This window comes from Phoca vitulina, unplaced genomic scaffold (genome assembly GCF_004348235.1).
Source record: "Phoca vitulina isolate PV1807 unplaced genomic scaffold, GSC_HSeal_1.0 scaffold125, whole genome shotgun sequence".
Lineage (NCBI taxonomy): Eukaryota > Metazoa > Chordata > Mammalia > Carnivora > Phocidae > Phoca > Phoca vitulina.
This window is the reverse complement of record NW_022589828.1, coordinates 556,683-582,874: the sequence shown is the minus strand read 5'-3', so window position 1 is coordinate 582,874 and position 26,192 is coordinate 556,683. Positions and strand designations below refer to the sequence as shown.

General features: G+C 42.9%; 1 protein-coding gene and 2 non-coding genes across 3 annotated transcripts; all 3 read left to right on the top strand.

The window, feature by feature from the left end:
- Nucleotides 1-3,305: 3,305 nt before the first annotated feature.
- On the top strand, nucleotides 3,306-6,290 carry LOC116628660 (olfactory receptor 2B2). The gene is made up of 2 exons (XM_032399024.1): nucleotides 3,306-3,345; nucleotides 5,176-6,290. The coding sequence occupies exon 2, from the start codon at nucleotides 5,201-5,203 to the stop codon at nucleotides 6,140-6,142; it is 942 nt and encodes a 313-aa protein (XP_032254915.1). The 5' UTR covers nucleotides 3,306-3,345; nucleotides 5,176-5,200; the 3' UTR covers nucleotides 6,143-6,290.
- An 18,293-nt stretch (nucleotides 6,291-24,583) lies between these two features.
- TRNAG-GCC lies at nucleotides 24,584-24,654 on the top strand. The gene has a single exon. It is a non-coding gene; the product is annotated as a tRNA-Gly (tRNA).
- A 378-nt stretch (nucleotides 24,655-25,032) lies between these two features.
- TRNAM-CAU lies at nucleotides 25,033-25,104 on the top strand. The gene has a single exon. It is a non-coding gene; the product is annotated as a tRNA-Met (tRNA).
- Nucleotides 25,105-26,192: the final 1,088 nt, after the last annotated feature.

The following is a 26,192-nucleotide window of genomic DNA, read 5'->3' as shown; positions in this document are numbered from 1 at the left end:
GCGAAATTCATCAAGAAGCACTCCTGAGAAAGGGCAATGCACTTTTACAAAATTCAATTCTATGTAGTTTGACATATTTAAAAAGCAGAGGTAAACTGAAGTTGCTTAATTTTACTCAAAAGGCCCTCACTTTATGAAATAATCCACTGTTAAGAAAGAACAGTCTTTGTCTCCTTACAACATCATTCACGCCCTTTTTCAAAACTGGAGTTGCCCATTGTTTTCCATTCCTTTAGAAACATACTAGAATGTTTACATGTGTGTAACAGTAACAGAACCAGACCCAGAGAGAATAGGCAAAGGTGATGCCTTGAAGTCAAAAGCTTTCAGGCAAGAAAACTGAAAATCACATGTATGCTTATAATCTTTTCATAGATCCAAGCTCTGGGCCCGCTCTGCTGCAGGGGGGAAGGGCAAGCTCTGAGGGTTTGCTCCCCTCTCCCCCGCCCAAGCTGTTTTTTAAACTTTCTGCAACAGTTACTAAACTCATACCTGTTTTGTGTTCTTGAGGCTTTCGTATTCTTTAAAAAGACTTAATTATCTAGAACCAAGACAGGAAAGAAGGATGGTAAGAGTTAAAATGAAAATCACATAGGCTACATTTAAGTTTTGTTTGACAGCCCTCAGTTAGATATTAGCTAATCAAACTGTATAGATTTTCCTTCCCCAAATACACTGCTGGTACTTTCACGGATGGGGATTTTAGAGCAGAGCTGGAAGACAGCCTACTGACTCAATGCCCTTCACAGGGTCTCACATGAATAAAAGCCGAAAGAAATAATAAAAATAAAGTAATAAGGTAAAAATAAAAATCTGAAAATCAAAGGAATAATAAACTGATATGTAAATTCATCCTGATACCCTCTGTGGGCTTGCATCTGGTTTGGTGACTGCACACACAAAAGCCTTCTTTTTGAGGAGGAAATAATTGCAGGCATTGAGGTGCAGAATCCAGAAAGAAGGGTCATGCTGAGTTCATGAAGCCTTGGAGCCCACTTGGCGTTGATGAAGTTGTCCTTTGATTTGAATTCATGCCAAAATAAAACTATTTCCATAAAGAGTATTTTAAAAGTTATACCATGACAAGGGAAACTTACTTTTTAAAAACTCCTAGACATAAAGTGTTGGAAATCATAAACTCATGAACACCTGTTGCTATATTTTTATGTACATACATATATCCCCTAAATACCATAAACTCCTCTACACTAAAAGCTGTCTCTGATGTTTCCTTGGATCCTCAGGGTCTAACACACTTCTGTCCACAGAGGAGACACTTCGTAAGTTGAAGAATTATGTACCCATTTAATTTTTTGAGTAGCTAGACTGTGCTGTGAATTGCTAGTAGGGTACTAAGATGAAGCAAAGGTGGATCCTATTTTCAAGGAACTATCAGGCTAGGAGGGTACATATGACATGTACAATATATGTGAATATAAGATATATACAAGATATATAAAGTAATAAGACAAACCGAAAAGAAGAAAGTGTTATAGTAAAGCTAGACAAAATTCGACTAGAAGTTCAAAGGAAGGAGTTCAGTAAATGGGAAAGGCTCATGAAGAAGTCAGGATCTAACAGTGATAGAAACCAATTGAGTTAGGGGTGGCTGGTTGGCTCAGTTGGTAAAGCATGTAACTCTCAATCATGAGGTGTTGCATTCAAGCCCCATGCTGGGAGTGGAGCCCTTTTAAAAAAAAAAAAAAAGGAAAGAAATTGAGTCAATGATGTGACATTATTTTGGAAACAAATATGATAATAAAAGGAATTTGGCATGAAAAGAATTAGGTTTCCTGGAATTTAAAATGGTTGAAATTGTTTCGAGGTATTTTCTTCATGTTCATTCATGTAATATTATCTATCTAATAACTCTGTGCTTTTCCTAGGGAAAAAAAAAACCCTTCTAAAACACTAAATGATATCACAATTATTTAATCTAAAGATATGTTTTTAAGAGTGGATAAACCCTTGAGGTTACTATGTGTTTGGAAGATAAGCGAATGTACAAAAAAAAAAAAAAAAAGATGAGCAAAGCAGAATGTAAGAATTTGGTGCTCTGAAGTCTATCAGACTTCTTCCCCTGATTGCTTTCTGGCCCAGGGTTATTCCCGACTGTACTCTGGTTTCCCCTTGTGCCCTCACTGACCACGGAAAGCCTGGGAGGATGTTATATATGACGTTATGCACGAACTAGGATGTTATATTGATGATAAAAGCAGTTTATTACTTTCAGTAAGTACCGAATCTCAGAGTGAGGGAGTCAGTGGATTAAGAAAGAGTTAACTGATTCCCTCATTGCGTGTTTCGGTCTCAGGCTGAGCTCTAGAAAGAAGCACCAGGTCTAGGGCGGGTCAGGGGGGGCCACTGGCCCATGTGAAGGAGAAAACACATCTGCTGTCCTCAGTGATGACGTACCTCCTGTTTCACTCCTCAGTATCGTAGTTCAGGAGAACTTACACCTTATCCAAACAGGGGCACTTCTGAGAATGGAAGCTGCTTTCTCAGAAACAATCAGGACAGTGGGGGTGAACCCAGCAGTCCTGGGTAAACTGGGGCATTTCAGTCACCCCAGTTACCTGGACTTGAAGAGATCTATTCAACAGTTGTGCAACTCAAGGAAATTGGGAAGTATGTGAAGTTTATCTTCCCTGGTGCCATTTTTACTATTTTTCCTGATTCTTCCATTCCTGGGCAACACTTTTTGGCCAACAAGATAATAAAATACCACCCCCCAACACACACACACACACACACACACACACATCTTTTAGAGAAACTCCCTGCAGATTCAGACTTAATTTTAAGAAAGTATGAAGAGTTAAAAAAATTTTCTTGTGATGATTTGTACCCTCATGAGGATCAAAGTCTCAAACTAAAGCAAGGCCCATCTGAGAGTAAAATACAGAGAGTCCATTGGTGAGTGGGGATATTTAAGAAAATATATTGCAAGAGTAATGTCTGCTTATTTAAATCAGAAAAAAAACAGTTAAACTTACACATAAAGCCTGTTTTACACTCACCCATCCCCATTTCCCAGGGGTAACATTTTTTTCTCCTGTGTTCTTCAAGGTAACTTTTAATTCACACTGTAGTACGTGTGTGTGTGTGTGTGTGTTTGTATATATATGCGTGTGTATATATTCATATATATAATTTCTTTTTTTTAAGATTTTATTTATCTATTTGACAGAGAGTCGGAAAGAAAGCACAAGCAGGGGGAGCAGCAGAGAGAGAGAGAGAAGCAGGATCCCCACTGAGCAGGGAGCCTGATGTGGGGCTCCATCCCAGGACCCTGGGATCATGACCTGAGCTGAAGGCAGACGCTTAACCGACTGAGTCACCCAGGTGCCCCTATAATTTCTTTTTTTAATTAATGGGATCATACTACACCAATGTTCAATAACCGCCTTTTTTCACTTAAAGATACATTTGAACATCATTTCATATCTATATCTGTGACTATGTATCTCAACTTTATCAGCTGAGAGCAAGAGAGGGGATACTTAGGGGGGACTAATAGTCCCTAGAATACATAAAGTTAAAATACACATTGCTAACATTTTTGAAGAACAAGAATAATAATGAAAAATTTACATTCCGATATTGATAAAATAATGAAATAATTTTGAGTGTCCTGTTAAGATTTCTTTGGCATGAATTCATTTTTAGCAGTTAGAATGGACATATTCACACCTCTAGGAAATGCAGGGCTCTGAGTAGCTTCTGCCCAAAGCATCTCAGAGTTTCCACATCACATCCATCCTTTCCCGAATATGTCTGTTTCTGCGGGCCAGGCACCATGCCGGGCAATTTACACTAACAATCACATGTCTACTTCACAACAGATGGTTCCTATGATCCCTGTTATTCAGGTTGATGGTTTGGGGGTTAAGAAGGAAATGGGAAGCTTTCAATGGGCAACCTTAGGAAATTTCGAGTTCTAAAAACCGTAAGTAATTCCTCTCTGAGCACCTCAGAGGCCCTGAATCACTGAAGTTCCTTTCATCCACACTGCTGTGTTTCTGGGGGTCAGTGTCCAGATGGAAGGGTGGGCATCTGGCCTCAGATCAAGACAATTTAAAAAAGCGTCATTATTTTCACCCTACAAATGAAGCGCCGGAAGATCAGAGGATAAGAAACAAGGGTAATGTGACTAACTGGGCAAAGTGTGATCCCAGGCCTGTCAGACTTCAAGATCCTTATTATTAAAAAATCCTAAATGAATTCTGAGCTTCTAAAAAGTAAAAGAACATATCTCCTAGGGGTGCCTGGGTGGCTCAGTCGTTAAGTGTCTGCCTTTGGCTCAGGTCATGATCTCAGGGTCCTGGGATCGAGCCCCTTGTCAGGCTCCCTGCTCAGCAGGAAGCCTGCTTCTCCCTCTCCCACTCCCCCTGCTTGTGTTCCCTCTCTCGCTGTGTCTCTCTCTGTGAAATAAATAAATAAAATCTTAAAAAAAAAAAAAAAAGAACATATCTCCTTAAACTGTGTCTGATAACTTTCTGGATACTATCTACATTTTTTTTCAGGGTGGGAGGGGTGAGATTTAAACAATTTTAACTAATTTGCACAAACAGGGAATCTCATTGGCATTAAGGAGAGATTAGAATAAATTCCAATGGCAGAAACTATGCAAGCTTCTTTTTTTAAAGATTTTATTTATCCATTCATTCATTCATTCATTCATTTAGAGTGAGTCGGGGGAGGGGCAGAAGGAGAGGGAGAGAGAGAATCTCAAGCCGACTCTAAGCGTGGAGCCTGACACTGGGCTTCATCTCATGACCCTGAGATCATGACCTGAGCCAAAATCAAGAGTCAGATGTTTAACCCACTGAGCCGCCCAGGCGCCCCAGAACTATGCTGACTTCTACCTAAGAGTAGGTATCCAGGCAGAAAGAAGTGAGAACAACAAACTTGCAAAACAACAAAAGGTCAAAGGACACATTCCGTGAAGGTGGAAACTGATGACATGCTTTAAAAATTTTGAAATTCATTTTGCGAAGAAACACAGAAACACTTTTGAAATACTTGGAAAGATATTTATATTTTTATCAATACATTTTTCACATTATTAATGCCATCAGTCTGTAATTTATATAAATTATTAACAAAGTGATGATAACCAACTGACAGTAAATAAATATGCATTTGTTAACTTACTGACCTTTTATGTTTCAGGGAACAAAGAGCTGAACCACTGATCATGAGCCAGGTGAATGAGAGCGTCCCACAGGAGTTCATCCTCCTCGGTTTCTCAGACCGACCATGGCTGGAGCTCCCGCTCTTCGTGGTCTTCCTGGTTTCCTACATCTTGACTATCTTTGGCAATCTGGCAATAATTCTTGTGTCTCATCTGGACCCCAAACTCCATACCCCCATGTACTTTTTTCTTACCAATCTGTCGCTCCTGGACCTTTGCTACACCACAAGTACGGTTCCCCAGATGTTGGTAAACATATACAACACCAGGAAAGTGATTAGTTATGGCGGCTGTGTGGCCCAGCTCTTCATTTTCCTGGCCTTGGGTTCCACCGAATGTCTTCTCTTGGCCGTCATGTCCTTTGATAGGTTTGTAGCTATTTGTCGGCCTCTCCGTTACTCAGTTATCATGCACCAAAGGCTCTGCCTTCAGCTGGCAGCCACATCCTGGCTTAGTGGCTTTGGCAACTCAGTGCTGCAGTCCACCTGGACCCTTCAGATGCCGCTCTGTGGCCATCGAGAAGTAGATCACTTCTTCTGTGAAGTCCCTGCTCTGCTCAAGTTGTCCTGTGTAGACACAACAGCAAACGAGGCTGAACTCTTCTTTATCAGTGTGCTATTTCTCTTAATACCCGTGATACTCATCCTTATATCTTATGCTTTTATTGTCCAAGCAGTGTTGAGAATCCAGTCAGCTGACGGCCAGCGAAAGGCATTCGGCACATGTGGCTCCCACCTGATCGTGGTGTCACTGTTCTATGGCACAGCTATCTCCATGTACCTGCAGCCACCATCCCCTGCCTCCAAGGACCGGGGAAAGATGGTGTCCCTCTTCTATGGGATCATCGCACCCATGCTGAACCCCCTTATATACACACTTAGAAACAAAGACGTAAAGGGAGCATTTAAGAGGTTGATTGTGAGGGTCTTCTTATTCAAGAAATAGGAATGCCCAAATGATAGGCTTTCTTAAAGACTTGAGCTTTATGCATTTTAATAATTTAATTGTCTCCACGTTACCTTATTCTCACTACTCTTAGAAAGAACTATTATGGTGATCTTCCTCAAATAAAATATCATTGATAGAAAATTTATTTATTTTCTACTGCCCAAATATATTCATTTTACGAGTCCCAAGAACTGGTCTATTATGATCCCCTGAAATAGTGTGACCTTAAAATATTTAACATCTCAAGCTTTATACCCCTGGTTTGTGTACTTGGGGGAGAGTTAGAGTCCTGTGAGACTAGAATAAAAGCATAGTAGACAAGACATTTTTATACACATGCAAATACATCCACACACACTCAACCCACACTCAACCCAAATACATTCACACAGGCTCAACCCACACTTCTCTAGGAAATTTGACAGAAGTCCATAAAACCATTCACAGCCCCCTCCTCTTAACTGTAGATATAAGGTTAATAGCCCTAGCTTAAATTATTAGCACTATCCCCACATCAACATAGTGCAAAAATCCACAATAATTTTTATTCCACTGTTTCACTAGATCTTCTATTCTCCTGCTTCTCTACTTTCCATTTCTAAATTAAACTTTCCTATTCTATTCCATCTACCAAATAAAATTGTAGCTACATTTTAGCCCTGAATCAAATGGTTGTTTTTTGAAAAAAAGTTTTTCATGATTCTCTTACTGTCTATATTCTCTCTCTCCTTTTAAATCCTAAAGTACTTATAGTCTAAATCATGAAAATAGCACATCATATAATGATGTCCATTACTTGTCTAATGCTCTTTTCTCGTGCAAGAAGCAAAGCTTATTAATTCCATGTGGGTTCCCCCGAGGTAGCAAAGACTGTAATTTATACTAATTCCACGTGGCCTTCAGAGCTCATCAAACGGCTGAGGAAAACACCTAGACACTGCGAGTTGGCTATTGGGTTGATTTTAGGATTTACGATTGTCACATTGTAATCATTTTAACTGCCTCTTCACTATCCTTCTTTTCCCAATTTTATCCTTCTACTAAATATATCATAAAAACAGAAAATACAATAACTAAGAAATGCAATTAGCACGTTTCTTCTTAAGATCTTCCAATCACAGCATACATTTCTGCCTCAGGGTAATTACAACACAACACAACGGATCTTAAAACTTGTAAAAAAAAGTATCAGAACCACCTGGAGGGCTTTAAAATCCACACCCCCAGATTTTCTAAGGTCTGGGTGAGGGAGGGGGCTGGAAATTAGCATATCTAATGAATATCTAATGAATGCCTAGGTAATGTTGATCAGGGGACCACACTTTAAAGACTGCTGGGCTAATATTTAAAATAAATGAAGAGATTTTTTTTAATTTTATTTATTTATTTGACAGAGAGAGAGAGACACAGCGAGAAAGGGAACACAAGCAGGGGGAGCAGGAGAGGGAGAAGCAGGCTTCCCGCCAAGCAGGGAGCCCGATGCGGGGCTCGATCCCAGGACCCCAGGATCATGACCTGAGCCGAAGGCAAACGCTTAACGACTGAGCCACCCAGGCACCCCTAAATGAAGATGTTTTGCTGAGTTCCTATCTTTTATCTCCATCGATGAGGAATATAATTAAAAGGGAAAATGGAAGCAAAACACTAAAAGAATAGATTGAAGTATGAGAGGACATTCCCCAAAGAAAATGCATTCATATTTTGAAGTCTGAATAAATAATATACTGGACTTCCAGAGAGAAATTTTGATATGATCTCAAAGTCCATGTCAGTAACCTTTAAAGAATTATGAGGCATAGCAGTGAAATCAGAGTGATGGGAATTGAGGTATTTTGCAATTTTAAAGATGAGCCACTAATTGATTCAATGCATGATGTAATGGTAAACTTTGAAGTAATACAATTAATACAAGATACATATACAAATATTTTACTATCAGTTTGTGATTATTTTAAAAGTTATGTAAGTTAAAATATTATATATTAATATATGTTAATATAAATATATGATATATATTTTTATTTAAATACATATTGATTATTTAGTATATTAGTTTATGTGCTATATTATTTATTACTTAATGTAATGTACTATTTGATATATTTAATATATTAGTTAATATATTTAATACATTATTTAAGCTATATACTCTAAATAACTAGAATCCATTCTGGTTTCATTTAGAACAACAAATACTAAGCTAACAGTCTATTTTTATAGATGTACTAGCCTGGTATCATTAGGAAATGTTATACATATGTCACATATCTCGATTTCTGAGTAGAATTTGCACACTTCTCATAGTTTTGTATAATATGATGTAGTACTAAGATGGTGAAGCATTTCTATTTGCTCCTGTGTGTGGGGCGACCCCATTGAGGATGGGGGGCTAGCAGTGTGGGAGGTGAAGGATTCACCCAGGGCAGAACAAAAGAGAGAGAAGTTTTTTGACTACACTGCAAGGGAGCTGTGGGCCCGACAGCAAAGGAGAGACTGCCACGAGACAGTGGTGAGGACCCACAGTTACAAGGCAGAGTGGGGGAGGCATGGGGATGTATGGAACGTTCTCCTTTTTGTTAACTGTGCCTAGTTCTAAGCAGCCCATTGGTTAGTTAGGGCTTATGGCTCTTTCGAGGTGGGTTGCCTAATGAGCCTATTTGCATTCAGCTCGGTGGTCACTGTGGGCCCTTGTGCTTTGCTCAAGGTCCTATTGCTCAAGCCTCGTCTAAAAGTGGCCTCTACACTATCTGCTAGTAAAACCTCCCTCAAAAGGTGATTCCTAAAACCCTACCGCTCTGGAAGGAAGGTACTGTTGTCACAGGAATTATATTCGTTTGTCCTACTAGAACATGCACTTATCACTAACTTGTATGAACTCAGAGATGACAGGCATACTAGATTAAAAGTGACACCAAACCGAGAGAAACTGATAATTCTATGAAAGTCAGAAATAAAATTAAAAGATAGAAGCCATAAGTAAATGGGTGAAATTGAACGTAAATTAATGCAGAAGTATTTCTTTCATATTATGTACTACAAGCTAGTAGGAATATGAGTAGCAGGGAGTCCCATAACGTCTCACCTGGGAGCATACTGTCAATAAAGCACGTAATCATTGGCTTCCTTATTGGCTTTGGTTCCAGGACTCAGCTTTGAAGAGATACATTATGAGACTAAGATGCTCCACAGAACAACAGTGTGGAGGGCAAGGGGGAGCCCATCCCCACCCCAGATGGGCCACTTTGTCATGTTGATTATTCTAGATAAAAATTACTTAACAGACACTCTGTGCAAGAAGGACACTCTGACCCTCTGACCCTCCTCTGTCCCCTGAAAGCAGGAAAGAAATCTCCCAGAAAGTTGCCCTCCTTGTGCCAGGAGGTGAGAGACAGCCTTCTCACCAGAGGCAGGGAATCCAGGGCCGAGAGGGCTGTAGAGACAATCCTTGTTCCTTCTCACTAATGACTACTGAGCCCAAATCCTGTTTAGAATTCCTCACTACTTGAAGTTCCCAAAGTTCAGTTTTTTTTGTCCTGTCAATTCCTCATAGATTTATCGTCTCTTTGTCTAAAAAGTATAAACACTGTCTGCCTTGGTCATTTCTTTAGGGCTCAATTTCATAATTGGGACTCTATGCCCAGAATAAAACTTTGGGTTTTTTTGTTTTTTGTTTCTTTCTCTTGTTAATCTGTCTCCTGTTGATTTAATTCTTAGTCCAGCCGGGAGAACTTGAGGGTAGAGAAGAATTTTCCTTCCCTTTCCAGCACTCTCCCAGAAAAGGACCTCAAACAGTGGGTTTGCATTTTCTTTACTTGCCACTCTTCAGTTGAGCCCCCGAGCCAGACCACCGAGAACGAGCCTCAGGCGGGGTGTACTGCATACTGATAGGCATGTATATTTGTGGTAATATGATTATCATATTTAATGTAAACAATGGACATAAGTGTGACTATGTCTATATTTAAATTACACAGAAATACACAAATTCAATTGTCTTTCTGAAGCGGGAGAGCTAGGTTCTTGTCTCACAGAGTCAAAGAATGAATCTCGCCGACAAAGGAATGAATAAAGCGATAGCAGTTTATTAAGCGAAGATAATAGAAGTTTATTAAGTGAAGATACAGAAAAAGCTCTCAAGAGTGAGATGGGTCCCGACAGGGTTGCCAATGAAGGCTTTTAGTGTTGGTCTTTTATAGAAAGCTAACCAGGGAACTTAAATCCTTTTAATGTTTCTATTGATATCACCATTGATCAAGGACTATCAATAACACCTTCAATGGCTTACTTCCTTTTTACGGTCTGGCTATTCCTTGTTGGTCACAGGTGATTATCAAAAAAAAGACACTCACCCCACACACCTAGGGCAGGGTGGTTCCTTTTGTTCCCAGATCTCTGGTTTTTGTCCTAAAAGTCCTTTATATGAATTTCCTTGAAGATGAACCATTTTACAAGAGAATAAGAACAGTGGTTTTCCCACACCTCCACATTTTTTGGATTTCTGTAAGCCTGATCACATAGCCCCATATCTATCTCTCCCTACCTAGCTCCGCCTGTCCCTTACTCATTTCTAATTACTATCTATATGGTTCTAATGTTCATTCACCTTTTAAAAACTATATCGAATATATGAATTGCTTGTATCTGCACAAAAGAGTTTCATTTCTCCACCAATTTTTGCCCACTGGTCAATTAAGTGTATGTATTGAAAAATTACATAATCTATCTCCTATTGTTTCAAACAGGAAAATGTATTTAGTTTAAAAATTCTAATGGCGAAGGTAAAAGGAGGTAATTTTGTCCTAAAAAAGATGTTTATTTGGAAAGAAATGGCTTGAGATAAAATCTGAATGCAAAAGAAAGTTGTAGAAGGTTTGTGATGGGAAATCCTTGGGGAGGAATTTTTGGTGTGGTCAGAACGGACTAACATTGAAATGAATGTATTTTAAAAGTACATTGGTATAACATGGAAAGTCTGCTTTCTCTCTTTTCAAAAAGTTTTCTTGAATTGTTGGTCTGCTCTTGATAAGAAAATGTAAACAAAGGTTTTTTCTCTTTTGTCTGCCCAGAAAACCAGTTTCTGTGTTTTGCCTTTATCAGGTCTTTGATGATCCCTAATCCTATTTAGGCATGTGTTTTAAAACTTCTTAAGATTTTAGCAAACTTCCCCAAGATTTAAATCGTAAACAAGTCTCATTGACTAATTAGGCTTGTTTGTTTGGCATGTTACCTTCTGGTAAAAGGTCATCATCACTCAATATTTTGATTATTAAAGTGTTATATGTCACAGAAATACCCGGATTTCCTTGCCAGCTAAGTTGTAACCTCTCATCAGATGTTTAACCATGTCCATTTTTGAGTCTTGTCGTTTATAGTTACTGTTCCTATTCTCTTGTAAAATGGTTCATCTTCAAGCAAATTCATATAAAGGACTTTTAGGACAAATACAGGTTTTTGACATCTTAAATTCTAAAACTGAAATGGGACAGAATTTCCAGAACTAACTAAAAAGCTGCATTCCCACTGAACAAGAAATAGTAACATGGGACTAAATAAACTAAAAAGATTAGATTATGGTTTTGTGACTCTTATTTAAAACATTGCTGATTCTCTAATGCTTACTCATCCAGATTAAGGAAACTTTCCCTTAACATCTATGACTTAACGAAGACGTGATAAAGTATTCATCTGTGAACAAAGCATTTACCTTTTCTCTCTACCTGAACCCTCTGATTGAAAAGGTCTCATTAAATGTTCTTTCTTCCATGGCAATCATAGTCATTTGCATAAGTTCAATAAGAATCTGTTCTCCATGTAACAGGACACCATTGGAAATGTTGGTTATTTTACCAAAGGCTTTGACTGGAATGTCATATTTGAGAAAGATATGCATAGACTCAGATATGACCAAACAGCTTTAAGGAACTAAGGTTGACTTTATGAAACCTGGAGCCATAAAGCCCCTTGAAACTGTTGGCCTGATACCTTGCTTATAGAGTTCCCAGCAGCCTCACCAGGTGAGTAGAGAATGTCACTTCCTGGCAGGTGCAGGAACCTCAGGATACATTGGGGGCCTCATGAAGAGGAATCCGCCCACATCTAAGGGTATTGCAGGCATGTCTGATGGCAAGTACTTGGCTTGGGTTCTGGCCGGGAGAGGCTACTAAAAGTTCAACCTAGAGATTCCTTATAAAAGTTCCAGCAAAGCAGATTCTAAAAGATCTATGTGATCAATCATTCTTGCTGAGCTTATGTAAATAATTAAACCAAGTTTGTTAAAACTGGACTTGTTCTGCAAATGAATTAGTCTTGATTTGGCTATCTCTAGAAATGAGGATTACTTTAGAGAGAAAAATTATGTTTCAATAACCCACCTTTGTGGATGTTAAATCCTAGATCTGATGGTCTTTAAATGTTGTTTGCTTAAGCTAGACAACTTGACGTAAACTTCAGAGAAATACCTTTTCTATTTCTACAATATCTCATGTTTAGATAATCTTTATGCTTTTTATTCTGCGAGGATAATAACAGGACCCCATGTGCCTATGATTATTTAATCATAGCTGGAAAATGGGATTGATTCCCCAACGATTGTATAACTCCACTAGCACCTTGACCAATTTGTGTGGCTGGGATGATAAAATTTTTCCTTAAAAGCCAGAGCACATCCCACTCCATGGGGTTGACTATGGACTTGTGGAGATAATGGATGACCCCACTTTCTTTACGATTGCATTGGATACTGTACCTGGGGTTGCCCTTATCTCTTGACAAGTCTTCTCCCACTTGCCAGTGATTCCTTGTAATTAGGATATTGTTAAGGCTGGGCCTCAAACAAAGCGGTCTTCTTGATGGTTTCATCCCTCATAGTCCTTGTTATCCTAGAAGCCACCCCTATTGAGGTACAATTACAAACAAAGGCTTTAGCCAAGCATACAGCAGTGTTTCTGGTAAAAGGAACCTCAAAGCTCGCTATGGGACAGTAATGACTATGAAGTCATGTAATGACTATGAAGTCATGTAATGACTATGAAGACTGGAATGACTTCACATCAGGTCCACAGTGTCTTAGGGATCAAAGGCCACCAATAGACGAAGAGAGGCAATGCTTACAGGTACGCCTGAAGTAATACTTAACACCTGGTAGCTACCCTTATGCCCAGACCTGACCATCATACTTTTATAGAACACAACTGTTCAGAAGTTATTGATCTTGTCTATTCTAGTCGACCAGATTTAAGATGCCCTTATTGAAAGTGCAGGCGACAGTTGGTTTACTGATGGTAGTAGTTTCATGGAGAAGAGGGGTAAGAAAAGCTGGGTATGCTATAGTCAGTCTAAGTCAGACTGTTGAGGCCAAAGCCCTGTCAGCAAACACGTCTGCCCCCAAAGCAGAATTAATAACACCCAACTGTGCTTTGCAATTGGCAAAAGTCTTAGAAATTAATATTTATACTGACTCCCAAAAATGCCTTTCTAGTCTTACATGCCCATGGAGCAATTTTAAGGAGGGGATTATTATCAAGCCATAACTCCCCGATCAAAAATGGGCCTGAAATTCACACAAATTCAAAGGATGGCCCTCCAAAACCGAATAGCCCTTAAAGTCCTGACTGCAGTTCAAGGAGGCCCAGTATTAGATGGCTGGCTCCTGGCTGGGACCCAACAGCTATGCAGCTCTAACCTGTGGCCACGGCTTCCCCCAGGCTGGATAGGCCACTGTACTCTGGGTTCTGCCTAGATGCACGGACGCATTATTAAAGCCATTATACCAACCCAGCCAACCTTCCAAATTTAAAACCATGGTGGACATGCTCTGTGTCTCATTGGTATAACCACCTAACATCCATCTTTGTTCCCTCTCTGAGACTGGAGGATGTTGTTTGGCACGTGGAAGCTCTTAATAAGTACATGGTCAGAGCCCTAAATGACACTCAAAATAGCATTGCTCTATTAAATACTAAAGTAATACAAATGCATGAATATAAAACTTGCACTATCATAAAAACAATGCTGCATATACATTCCAGATTACCACAAAAATATTTCTGGGTTTCTAACTCAAATTGGCACTTTAAATGATCTCTTTAATGATTGGTTAAAACTCCTGGACTGGAGGAAATTTCTCAAAGGTCAACTATCAAAGACCTTTTATTCAGACTTCTCTTTCTCATTATAATATTAACCTTGTTTTGTTGCCATTTCCGGTGTCTCCATGCCTAGTGTCAAGACTCCTTCACTGCCATAACTTCCAGCTGACAGATGATCTTTTCTACTCAAGGAGGTTCAAACATGTCGACTGCATTGGATTCAGCTCCTCCCCTTTCATTGTTCCCCAACTGACCAATATTGACCCAGAGGTAGGGACATCTCTCTGCCCCTATTCGGCAGGAAGACGTTACAGAAGATGAGACATTCCACCTTTGAACCTTAAAGATTTCAGGGTCAAAATTGTTCAGGGGGGGAAGTGATGAGGGAGCAGAAGGCTGGCTGAAGGCAAAGCTCAAGCTGACACCCTGCAATGGCCCCCCATCCCCCACTCCTGGGTGGGACATGTGTGACATTCTTCCAGGAATCTCCCAACTAAATGTTAACACCTTGCTGGAAGGGGAAAAGAACCTTAACTTGACAATGGCAAGACCTCCGGTATCTTGTAGGTATGGTCCTCTTCAGCATATAGGAATTTTTTTTTTTTTTTAAGATTTTATTTATTTATTTGAGAGAGAGAGAATGAGAGACAGAGAGCATGAGAGGGAGGAGGGTCAGAGGGAGAAGCAGACTCCCTGCCGAGCAGGGAGCCCGATGCGGGACTCGATCCCGGGACTCCAGGATCATGACCTGAGCCGAAGGCAGTCGCTTAACCAACTGAGCCACCCAGGCGCCCTAGCATATGGAATTTTTTTGAAACCTCCCTTTTCCTTACTTCCCCTAACTCCCAAGTATATAATCACCACTCCTCAAGACCCCGGTGCAACTCTTTCTGCTCACAGGTCCTGAACCCGTGTTTTAATAAACCACCATTTTGCACACACACACACACACACACACACACACACTTAATGACAATAAATAGTGATGATGCTTAGGTAGGGGTAGGAATAAAGTTGGATTCTTGTTCATTTGATTAAGAATCTAAAAGTTCTCAAAGTTAATGTTATTCTTCTTTCTTTGGGGGTTTTTGGTTACATCGCCCTGATGGTATGGATGCTGTCGAAGGTTGAATGATGACTCTGGAAAGATATGTTCACTTTCTAATGCCCAGAACCTGTGAATGTGACATTCTCTGGCAAACGAGGTGATGAAGTCAAGAATCTTGAGAGTGGTAGTTATCCTGGATTATCTGGGTGGGCTCTAAGTGCATCACGGGTGTCCTCCTAGAGAGGCAGAGGGAGAATGGACCAGGGCACACGGAGGAGGAGGGGATACGAAACCAGGAGAGCGGACAGTGGGATGACAAGTCAAGGAGTCGTACCGAGGCATGCCGGCAGCTCCTGGAAACAAAAGGAACGAGGAACAGATCTCCTCCCTAGCCCCACCGCTTCCAGAGGGAGAGGACCTTACGGACTCCATGATCTCCAGAACTATGAGATCATCAGTTTCTGTTATTTTAAGCCACCAAGTTCCTGATAATTTGTTATGGCAGCCCTGGAAACAAATAGAGTTGACTTCTCCGCTGCATCCTGTATTAACATAGTCCGCATATCACAGATGTCACCTTCAGGAAGTTATTTCTTATACCAAATCCCGCTTAGATTGCTACGGACACAGCCATAGACTTTCCAGGCTGGAAGGGATCTTACAAGCCATGCAGTCCAGCTTCCCTCCAGTACTTGAAAACCCTACCTCCACAGAGAGGTTTACCCACTCGAGCCATCCCGTTTTTTCCTGGGGTAGCTTCTGCTCAGCCCTTTCCTGAGAAGCCACGAGAATGCTTCCAACGGCTTCCACGTGACATTCACCCAAACACTTGGTTGTGTCTACAATTTTCTCTCCATCTGCTTTTGTTCCTTTGGTCATTAACAGAAATGGTTATGAAAAATGTGATTTAACTATAAGAATTCCTAAAACAGAATTTGAAGAGGAAAGGCATTAGGTAGATTATGTAATCCAGTCTCTGTTTTATGTATGTTTCTATTTTCCCACATTGCCAGAAGGGTTCACTGTGTCATCACCATGTAATGTCAATCTTTTGGGAGTCCCGTCTTATATCATGCTAAAATCTGCTTTGTTTTAACCCATCAGTAGGAATTCTACCTTTTATGGAACAAACTATGCTCTGTGCATGACTGCCCTTTACCTATTTATTGTTTTAAGTTTTATTTATTTAAGTAATCTCTACACCCCACATAGGGCTCAAACTCACAACTCTGAGATTGAGTCATACACTCTTCCAACTGAGCCAGTCAGGCCCCCCATGACTCCCTTTTAAATACGTGAAGATAATTGCTGCATCATGCTTTAACATAGCATAGTCTACCCATGTTAAACACATCTGTGCCTTCCATGATTCTTCAAAGGTGAGTCCTGGAACTGAAGCCAGTAATGAAGCCAATAATTACGTGCTTTATTGACAGTATGCTCCCAGGTGAGACATTAGGGGACCTCCCTGCTACTCATGTTCCTACTGGCCTGTAGTACATGGCTCAGGTCGTGATCCCAGGGTCCTGGGATCGAGTCCTGGGTCGGGTCCCTGCTCAGTGGGAAGCCTGCTTCTCCCTCTCCCACTCCCCCTGCTTGTGTTCCCTCTCTCGCTGTGTCTCTCTCTGTCAAATAAATAAATAAAATCTTAAAAAAAAATGTTTTTATAAAAAAATAATAATAAATAAAATAATCAATATGACAAAGTTGCCCATCTTGGGGCAGCCTGCCCTTAGCCCCCAGAGCAGTCTTTTTTTTTTTTTTAATTTTATTTATTTATTTGAGAGCGAGAACACAAGCAGGGGGAGCATCAGAGGGAGAGAGAGAATCCCAAGCAGGTTCCACGCCCAGCACGGAGCCCTACACAGGGCTGGATGGTGGGATCTCACGATCCTGAGATCAGACCTGAGCTGAAACCAAGAGTCAGGTGCTTAACTGACTGTGCCACCCAGTCACCCAGGAGCGAGGTTCTTGCTAGCTGTTCCTCGGTCAGGAGATAAGTCTTGGTGTTTTATACATCAGGCACTTGTGGGAAGTCAGTCTCTAGGGTCTTAAGTTTCCTTCTAAAGATGCAATGCAGGAGAGTCTCTGTTTCATCCCCTCCAGTTCCGTTTTAGAGTGAAATCCTTTCTCAGGGACAAGGGTTTGAATGTCACCACTGGCCAAGGGTCTTGGAATTTTGAGACCAAAGATGCATATTCCCTGACCTCTGGGATTTTCACTTCCCTGTCCATCAGCTTCCCTCCTTAGGTGAGCCTCCTTCACCCTGTAAATGCACTGTTTTCCACCTTTGAGCCCATGTCTCTCTCTCCTAGAGGAGCTCCTACTTAGCCCCCAAGAGGCGGCAAACCTCTCCTCCACATATTTGTAGCAAACCTGATTCTCCCTGGATTATCCTTGTAAGAGTGACAGAGGCACCTTCCCACTCCCAGCCTTGCTCCTTGGTCTCTAATCTCTGGAGTCTCACTAGAATGGGGAGATTTGCAAGCAGGTTTGCAGCCACTCCCCAGATCCCCAGGAGGCAAGAAGTTGTCCTTTAAAGTCATATACCCTCTCTGTACCTTGAAGAACAGGATGACCCAATGTCTAGACACAGACTTAAATCTGCATAACAACCATACCCTTGTTTACTCTGCCTGAAAATTTCCCATAACTGGCTTCCCTCCCAGTCCCCAACAGTGGCTCTTTTGTCTTTAGTGGAGAGGTATTTAAGGTGGTGGCTTGAGCCATTTTGGGGAGTTTTCGTGGGTCTCTCCCAAGTATCCAGGAGGTATCCACATCATGCTTGTTTGTTTTTCTCCTGTTAATCTGTCTTTTTATTACAGGGGTGTCTCAGCCAAGAACCTAGAAGGGTAGAAGCTATGAAAATTAATAAAAGGAAGTATCTTTAAGAATGGAGTCAGAGGGCCAGCAGAGGGCGCTCTCGCCCCAGCGCTCCCTGTCAGTTTCAGATGCAACAGAAAGACCTTGCAGGTGGCTTTACTACCCCAGCAGGAGGAAAAAAGCCTTCCTCCCCTCCATCGCTTACAGCCCAGTCAATGAGAGACTATCTCAACTCAGCTGATGAAAGGCTAGTACACTTTGAAATCTCAGGTTGCTCCAATGAACTTTTAGTTTATAACAGCCTTCCCAAATTCCCTGATCCTCTACAAAAGGGCGTTTTCCTTTGCCCATGGCTCTGACTGTCCCAGATTGCAAGTCTCTGGCTATTGCTAAGTGAACCCATTTTTGCTGGTAAAATAACTGGCAGTCATATTTTTAAGGTTAAAGGGGAAATTAGTTTTCCTCTCCTACGTGTAGGACAGCTGTGAGACCTTGGTGAAGTGAGTAAGGGAGAGAGGGGTGGGAGACAGATTAGAGGTAGAGGTATGAAGGGGATCAGAACATGCTACCCCAAAACATGCCAGATTAGCATATGGGTTATTTTGAGCTGAAGGCAATTGAGACTCAAAAGAGGCAGAAAGAAACCTCCTTGGAGCTCCCTTATCTGACTAAAAGCAGACAATTCTGAGAAATGAGGTCTGCCAGAAATCCCTTCTCTGGGGGAATTTTATGGCCATGAGGCAGATGGAAAGTCAGCACCAAGATGAGTCTGCACAAACAAACTTTACTAACATAACCCTTATCGTCTATTAATTTCCCCATATATTTCCTTCCCACAATTCACTGCTCCCAGAAGCCAAAGCCCTCTTTCCTTTGTCAGGTCATTTCTCCACAATTTTTCACCCTTTGTTAAAATGGAATGTCAGCTTCCAAGGCTAACTGCTTCCTTGGATTTTTCATTTCTTTTCTGTGGAGTCCCCATGCACATAAATTTGAAAATAAAATCTGTATGCCTTTTCTCCCGTTAATGTCTTTAATTGACACATTCTAGCAACTGAACCTAAGAGGGTAGAGGAAAACTTTCCTCCCTACAGGAAGGATGGGTCACTGTAGGATTTGTTTTTTATGGTGGGTAAGATGGTCTGAATAGAGGAGGGACATGATAGACTATGGTACAAACAGGGCAGAAGCAGGGAGAGCAGTCAGCAACATTTGCAATAATTGACTAAGAGATGCTGGTAGTATGGACCAGGGTGTAATGATAGAGGTGGTGAGCAGTGGTGAGATTCTGGGTACTGTTGGATGATAAAAATTCAGCTAAATAAATGTGAAGATCTAATTGGCTTTATTAAATGATTCATGAATTGGGCAGCATCCCATCTAGCAGATAGAGTGGAGCTCCACTAAGCTAAATTAAAGAAAGGTTTTTCAAAAGTAAAAATGAACTATTGGAACTTCATCAAGATTTAAAAAAAAAACAAAAAAACTTCTACACAGCGAAGGAAACAATCAACAAAACTAAAAGGCAACCTGTGGAATGGGAGAAGATATTTGCAAATGACATATCTGATAAAGGGTTAGTATCCAAAATCCATAAAGAACTAATAAAACTGAACCCCCCCAAAACAAATAATCCCAGTTTAGAAATGGGTGGAAGACACGAGTAGACACTTTTCCAAAGAAGACATCCAGATGGCTGACAGACACACGAAAAGATGCTCAACATCACTGATCATCAGGGAAATACAAATTAAAACTATGATGAGATACCACTTCACACCTGTCAGAATGGCTAAAATTAACAACACAAGAAGCAACAGATGTTGGCAAGGATGCAGGGAAAGGGGAGCCCTCATGCACTGTTGGTGGGAATGCAAACTGGTGTGGCCACTGTGGAAAACAGTATGGAGGTTCCTCAAAAACTTAAAAATAGAGCTATAGTCCAGCAATTGCACTACTAGGTATTTATCTAAAGGATACAAAAAAAGATAGAAAGGAGTACAAGCACCCTGATATTTATAGCAGCATTATCAACAATAGCCAAACTATGGAGAGAGCCCAAATGTCCATTGACAGATGAATGGAAAAAGAAGATGTGGTTTATATATAAATAATGGAATATTACTCAGACATCAATAAGAATGAAATCTTGCCATTTGCAACGACATGATGGAGTTGGAGTGTTTTATGCTAAGCGAAATAAGTCAGTCAGAGAAAGACAAATACCATATGATTTCACTCATATGTGGAATTTAAGCAAGAGAAAAGATGAACATATGGGAAGGGGGGAAGGAGAGAGGGAAACAAGCCATAAGAGACTCTTGAGGATAGAGAACAAACTGAGGGTTGATGGAGGGAGGGGGGTGGGGGATGGTCTAGATGGGGGATGGGCATTAAGTTGACCATGGCCTTAATGATGTGTGAGGGGCACTGGGTGTTATATGTAAATGATAAATCACTAAATTCTACTCCAGAAACCAATCTTGCACTGTATAACTAAAACTTAAAATTAATTTAAAATTAAAGAAAGGTTTTTAAAGGCAGAGAGAGGGCATTAAAAAAAGAAGGAAGGAATTTATTAGCAAGGAATGCATTGTTTAGGCAAGGCCGCCCTCCTAAGGGGAGCGGAAGGGGTCTATAGTAAATTCCCTAGTATTGACCAGGAAATCCTGTGTTGACCGGTTGAAGGTTACATTCCAGGAGGGTGAAACTGCAGTTGGTTTAGGGATTAAGTCTTCGTTTCCTGATTTGGGGCTTTAAGCTCAGTGATGCCATTTGGGGCCTGTGGTGGTGGTTGCTTTTTAAACAATCTAATTGGCTTTCTTAAGTGATTCATGGAGTGGGCAGCATCCTACCCAGCAAGTAGAGGGGAGCTCTGGGGAGGTGTACAAAATGGGAGGCTTTTACAGGAGGGAGGGTGGGATAAGTAAGTTATTAGCAAAAGAAAAGAAAAGATTGTCGCAGGCAAGGTCACTTCCCTTAGGGGGAAAAGCAGAGGGTTTTATCCTGCAGATTACCTTCTTTTGCTTTGCCATTAAGGATGGAGAGGCCCAGGGGGCAGACTACCTCACTAGTGCAGACGAGAAAGTTCCTGGCTGACCGCGTAAGGCTGCGTTTCTGGGGGAGGTCAGAACTGCAATCGGGTTAGTTATGAAGCCCAGGTTTGGTGACCTGGCCCAAGCAACACCATCGGGGGCCTGTAGTTTTCTTTTTAACAGTATATTTTGAAGTGTGAGCTGGCACTGTTTACTGATAGATTAGACATGGCCTAATCTCTAAAGAGAAAGACGGGAGTCAAAACTAATTCCGGTTTCCAGATAACCTTTCCTCAAGTCTGTGGGAGTGACATGAAGGGGAGCAGAATCTGCCACCCCAAAATACGCCACTGTGACACATTGGTTTTTGTTCTTTTTTAGTTAAAGGTACTTGAGAAACAGCCAGTGCAAGAAGGATAGTCTGACCCTGCTTGTCTCCCTGAAAACAAGAGATCAGTCTCCCATGTGAAAAGTACCCTCCCTGTACCAGCAGGGTACAAGGCATCCTTATCACTAGAAATAGGGAATCTAGGGCTGTTAAAACGAAAACCACAACTGAGCGGTAGCAGAATAATCCACACCGAAATAAACTGATTTTTTTTTTTTTTTTTTTTTTTTTGAGAAAAAGCAGACCCAGAAGCTCTAAAAACGGAGTAGAAGGTACCCTTTTGTAAAGATGATTTACATTTAGAAGAGAAATCTCCATGTGTAAGGGTGACTCCCTGTCTATACCGGGAAGAGAGTGATGACTGTAAATCACTAGAAATTCTATGGGGGGGGGAGGGGAGGCCCCAGACTTAAGTCTGTATAGCAACTTTACTGTGCTTTGCCTGGCAACTTCCCATGACTGCCTCTTTCCCACCCTCACCTCAACATCTTTAGCCGAAGTGGCTTGGGCCGTTCTGGGGAGTTTTCCTAAGTACAGCTCTCTCCTATGGAGACCTGTTATTAAACTCGCTTGTTTCTTCTTGTTCATCTCTTTTATAATGGGTGTGTGTGTGTGGGGGGGGGTCCTCAGCCAAGAGCAATGAAAGATAGAGGGAAAGTTGTTTTCCTCCCCAACAGAGCCTATATCAATAGGGGTAGAGAGAAAATCAAGTTAATAATAATGCAATATGTTTGCTCTCTGTCTTGTCAGTTCACAAATGTATCGTTTCTTTGTCTGAAAGGTACACAAGCTCCCTGCTTTGGTCACTTGGTTGAGTCTCGTATTTTGATGGGGCTCCCATACTAGGAGATTAAATTCGTTTTTCTCCAGTGCATCGGTCTTACGTCAGTTTGATTATTAGGCCAGCCAAAGAACCAACGCGGTAAGGGGACAAATGCATCCAGCCCTACACCTTGCTCCTGCCCAGTGGGATCAAGAGGAGCTGTTTTTCAGGTTTTCAGTAGTTCTTGCTTTTAAGGGACTAGGTCAACAGGAGTATGTGCCCATTTGAACCTAAGACCATATAGCCTGGGGGGGGGGGCGGAGGGGGGAGGGCGCCCGCACCTGCTTTCCGAAGCGTCACCGCAAGCAGGGGGCGGCAGGGCCAGTGTGAGTCTTGTCAGTGTGGCGCTTCCTGAGCACTTGCTGCGACAGTCAGTTCTTGGGCCCCACCAGCGATCTGCTGAACCGGCAGCCCCAGAGTCCGTGGCCCGGCTGTCCAACAGGCCCACCCGGTGACTGCCACGCATGCTGAGGTTTGAGAGCCCCTGGCTGAAACTAACTGGGAGACCCTGAGCTGGGGCCTAGTGTCGCTGTGAAGAGCAGGAGTGGAGTGATGGGGAGCCAGCCAGCACGGTGCCGCGGAGGGCGCCCCGCACACCCCGCTGGGGGTGCGCGTTCATCCGCCTGCTCGGCTGAGCATCTGGGGGCTGCCCGCCAGGTCTCAGCAGCTGCCCACGCAGCAGGGAGCTGGACACACCAAGTCTCTGTGGGGAGCCCCCCGTCTGGTGAGCAGACAGAAAAGAAAGGGAAACGAATGGTATGTCCTGGGGAACTAAAGGAGTGAGAAAAAACACAAAGTAAGAAAGAGGGGTCGACTGTGTGCGTCCTTCTGGGGGGGGTATTGCTGCGCCAAGTAGAGTGTTCAGGAAAGGCCTCAGTGGTAAGATGACCTAGAGTTTCTGGATGAAAGACACTCCTGAGGAGGAGAGAGACTGAGGAGAGCAGGGACTCGGTGACTATTCGAGGGGAGAGCTTGGGGTCACAAGGGAGAGACACTGAACACTTGTTGAACTGCAAAGCTCTGCATGGTTGGAGCAGGTGAACAAGGCCGGAGTAGGAATAGAGGAGGGTGTGTGTGTGTGTGTGTGTGTGTGTGTGTGTGTGACGGGCAGGTCGGGTCTTGTGCATGATTTTAAGGAATTCATGTTTATCTATACCTCGTGACACGTTATCTCTTTGCCTCCCTGCCCCCCATCTAAGCCGAGCCCCTGAGCAGGAGCGGAAGGGGAGGCCGTGGCTCCTGGAGAGCGCAGGGCTGGGGAGGCAGGAATGAGCAGCGGGGTCCTCAGGGAAGACCAGACTCGGCTGGCCGAGGGCCTGCCTTCAGCTGCGGGTCATGGTCCCGGAGCAATGGTGGGATTTTAAAGGTGCGTTTAGCTTCTGAGTTCGGCCCTTACCTTTGTCCTCACAATTGGCAGACGTCCCTGAAGAAGAAAGACTGTGGGAAAGTCTGTGCTGCGAAGGGAAATGCGGGCAGGCCCTTCTGTGTCCTCTGATCTAGTCCAGCGGGAGCTATTTTCCAGCTCTGTGAACTGTAGGTAACTGACAGCGATAGAAAATACTCCGTGTCTGTAGCCATGCAAATTAGTTGTGTCTCCTGATGGGACATCTTCCTCCTTCTCGGCCCACTCCCCCGTCCCACGCCCACCGCGGAAAAGCCCGTGGCGCCCCTAGTTACACATTCACATCAAATTCCCTGATCTATACGTGGCATCCCTTTGAATTCTCCTCTGACCTGGTAGTAGCATCTCATCAGTTATTTCATGAAGGGGCTAAAAAAGGAGTTCATTTTTATATTCATAGGACCGTTATGATTGTACCTGTTTTGTTTTTTGTTTTGGAAATCACCTTTCATTGAGACCTCTTCGGTGCCACCTGCGTAACCACGGCAACCGAAGCCTGCCTCTCCCCCTGCCTGGCTTTTCTCCCCGGCGGCCCGCAGAGAGCGGTGCTGGGCCCCTCCCTGCGCGGTCCCGGGGGTCCCACCCCGCTGTGCCCGCCGCGTGCCCGGGGATCCCACTGCGTGGCCCCCACCCGTCCAGGCTCCGGGTCGCGGGATTGCCACGAAAGTGAGGTTTTCCTGGAAAATGGGGAAGAAGGATGATTACAAGGTTCTAGTCAATAAGAGCAGAAAACGAGCTTAAAAAAAAAAAAGAAATGCACGTGTATTGGTATCAGCGAGAAAACCAGCAGGCTGACCCTTTTCTACCCCCGGCGTGGCCGTTCTCCCACCAGGCATTGGTGGTTCAGTGGTAGAATTCTCGCCTGCCACGCGGGAGGCCCGGGTTCGATTCCCGGCCAATGCAACGGTGCATATACTTTTTTTTTTTTTCCCCCTTATCAATCCTTTCAAATCGTTTTCAAATTGCCCCCGTGTAGTAGTAGGATTCCTTCCTCGTGCGGTTTCTGAGGCTGCTCATCCCTTCTGGGACTCAGACGGGACGCAGAGCCGCTTCCGCGGAGGTCAGTGGCGCAGGCTGGCGGCCGCCGTTTCCCCGACAGGGGCATCGAATTTCCTGCTTTCAGAATATGTGGAGTCGGCGTGCTCTGGACTCATTCTGTTGTTGGAAGCGTGGATAAAACGGATGTGCGGGCTTTGAGGAGGAAGAAAAACTAGGACAAAGGCCGCAGCCTTTAGAGGAAGATATAATAAAGGGATTACTTAGAGGGCGCCTGCCGCAGCGAGCAGAGTGGCGCAGCGGGAGCGTGCTGGGCCCATAACCCAGAGGTCGATGGATCGAAACCATCCTCTGCTAAGCAGCGTCTCGTTTTCGCTTTGTTTTTCAACCTTCCCGCCACCCCCCCCAGATTGGATGCGTTCAGAACACGGGCCTAGAATCGTCTTTCCCCTGTGTTTCTAAGGAAAGTTTTAGTAACTTTTGGACGAAAATAATCCACCAATCAGAGATCTCAAACTAAGCAAGGTCAGGTGACCCCTGTCGGAGAGCAGAGAATTGATTTTAACCCATCAGCTAGGGAAAAAAAAAAAAAGCACACAGCAACTGAAGCCCTCTTTTAAACGGCAGCCCCAATCCTAGTATCTTTTTCAGGGCAACTCTACCTGAATTTGATGGGCATCTCTCCCCTTCTTGTCGGGGCCGTTGGGTGAATAATTGTGATTTGCAAGGAGCAGCTGCAGCTGGGATGAGTGGTGGATAGAGCTCGAGCCTTCTGACTCCTCGAAGTCTTCGCCTTCACTTGTAGTCCTCACCTGGCGGCTCTGGATCCAAGTCCTGCATGGATGCTGACTGTTGAGATTTCCAAACCGCAGAATTTCAGAGGCCTAGTCGCTCCCTGCGTGGAGCCGTATTCCTCTTGCAGAGCTGAGTGTCCATTTGATGAGCTTTGGAGGAGGACAACGAGACTGAGACCAGCTCAGTCTTCCCCACCTTCCTTCCCGCATTCATCACCTGGAATCATCTGCATTTTATTAATATCTACAACTTACAGTCTTTCTCTATCAGGTTGTAAAATAACCTAGAGTTAAAGGCGACCAAAGACGCGCCCCTCCACAGATCACGTACCTGGAGGCTGCCTCATGACACCAGTGAGTCAGGGAGAGGCCACCCTGGGATCCCCTTCTTCCGCTTCCAAGTAGTTGGTAATCTGTTCTGACAACTCACATCTCTTTTATTAATAACCCCCTTTTCCCTTTTTATTTCTCCATGTCAACATTTCATTCTCAGGCCTGCAATTTTATCGGTAGGTACCGACTGGTGGAATGCCAGCACTTAACCTTGAAAACACAGACCTCTTCTAGTGCAGGACAGAGAAAGCCCCTTCTCTGCAGCTGCTGAGGAAGAGATCCTGGAGGGCTTCCTAAAATGGACCTGGCCACTGATAC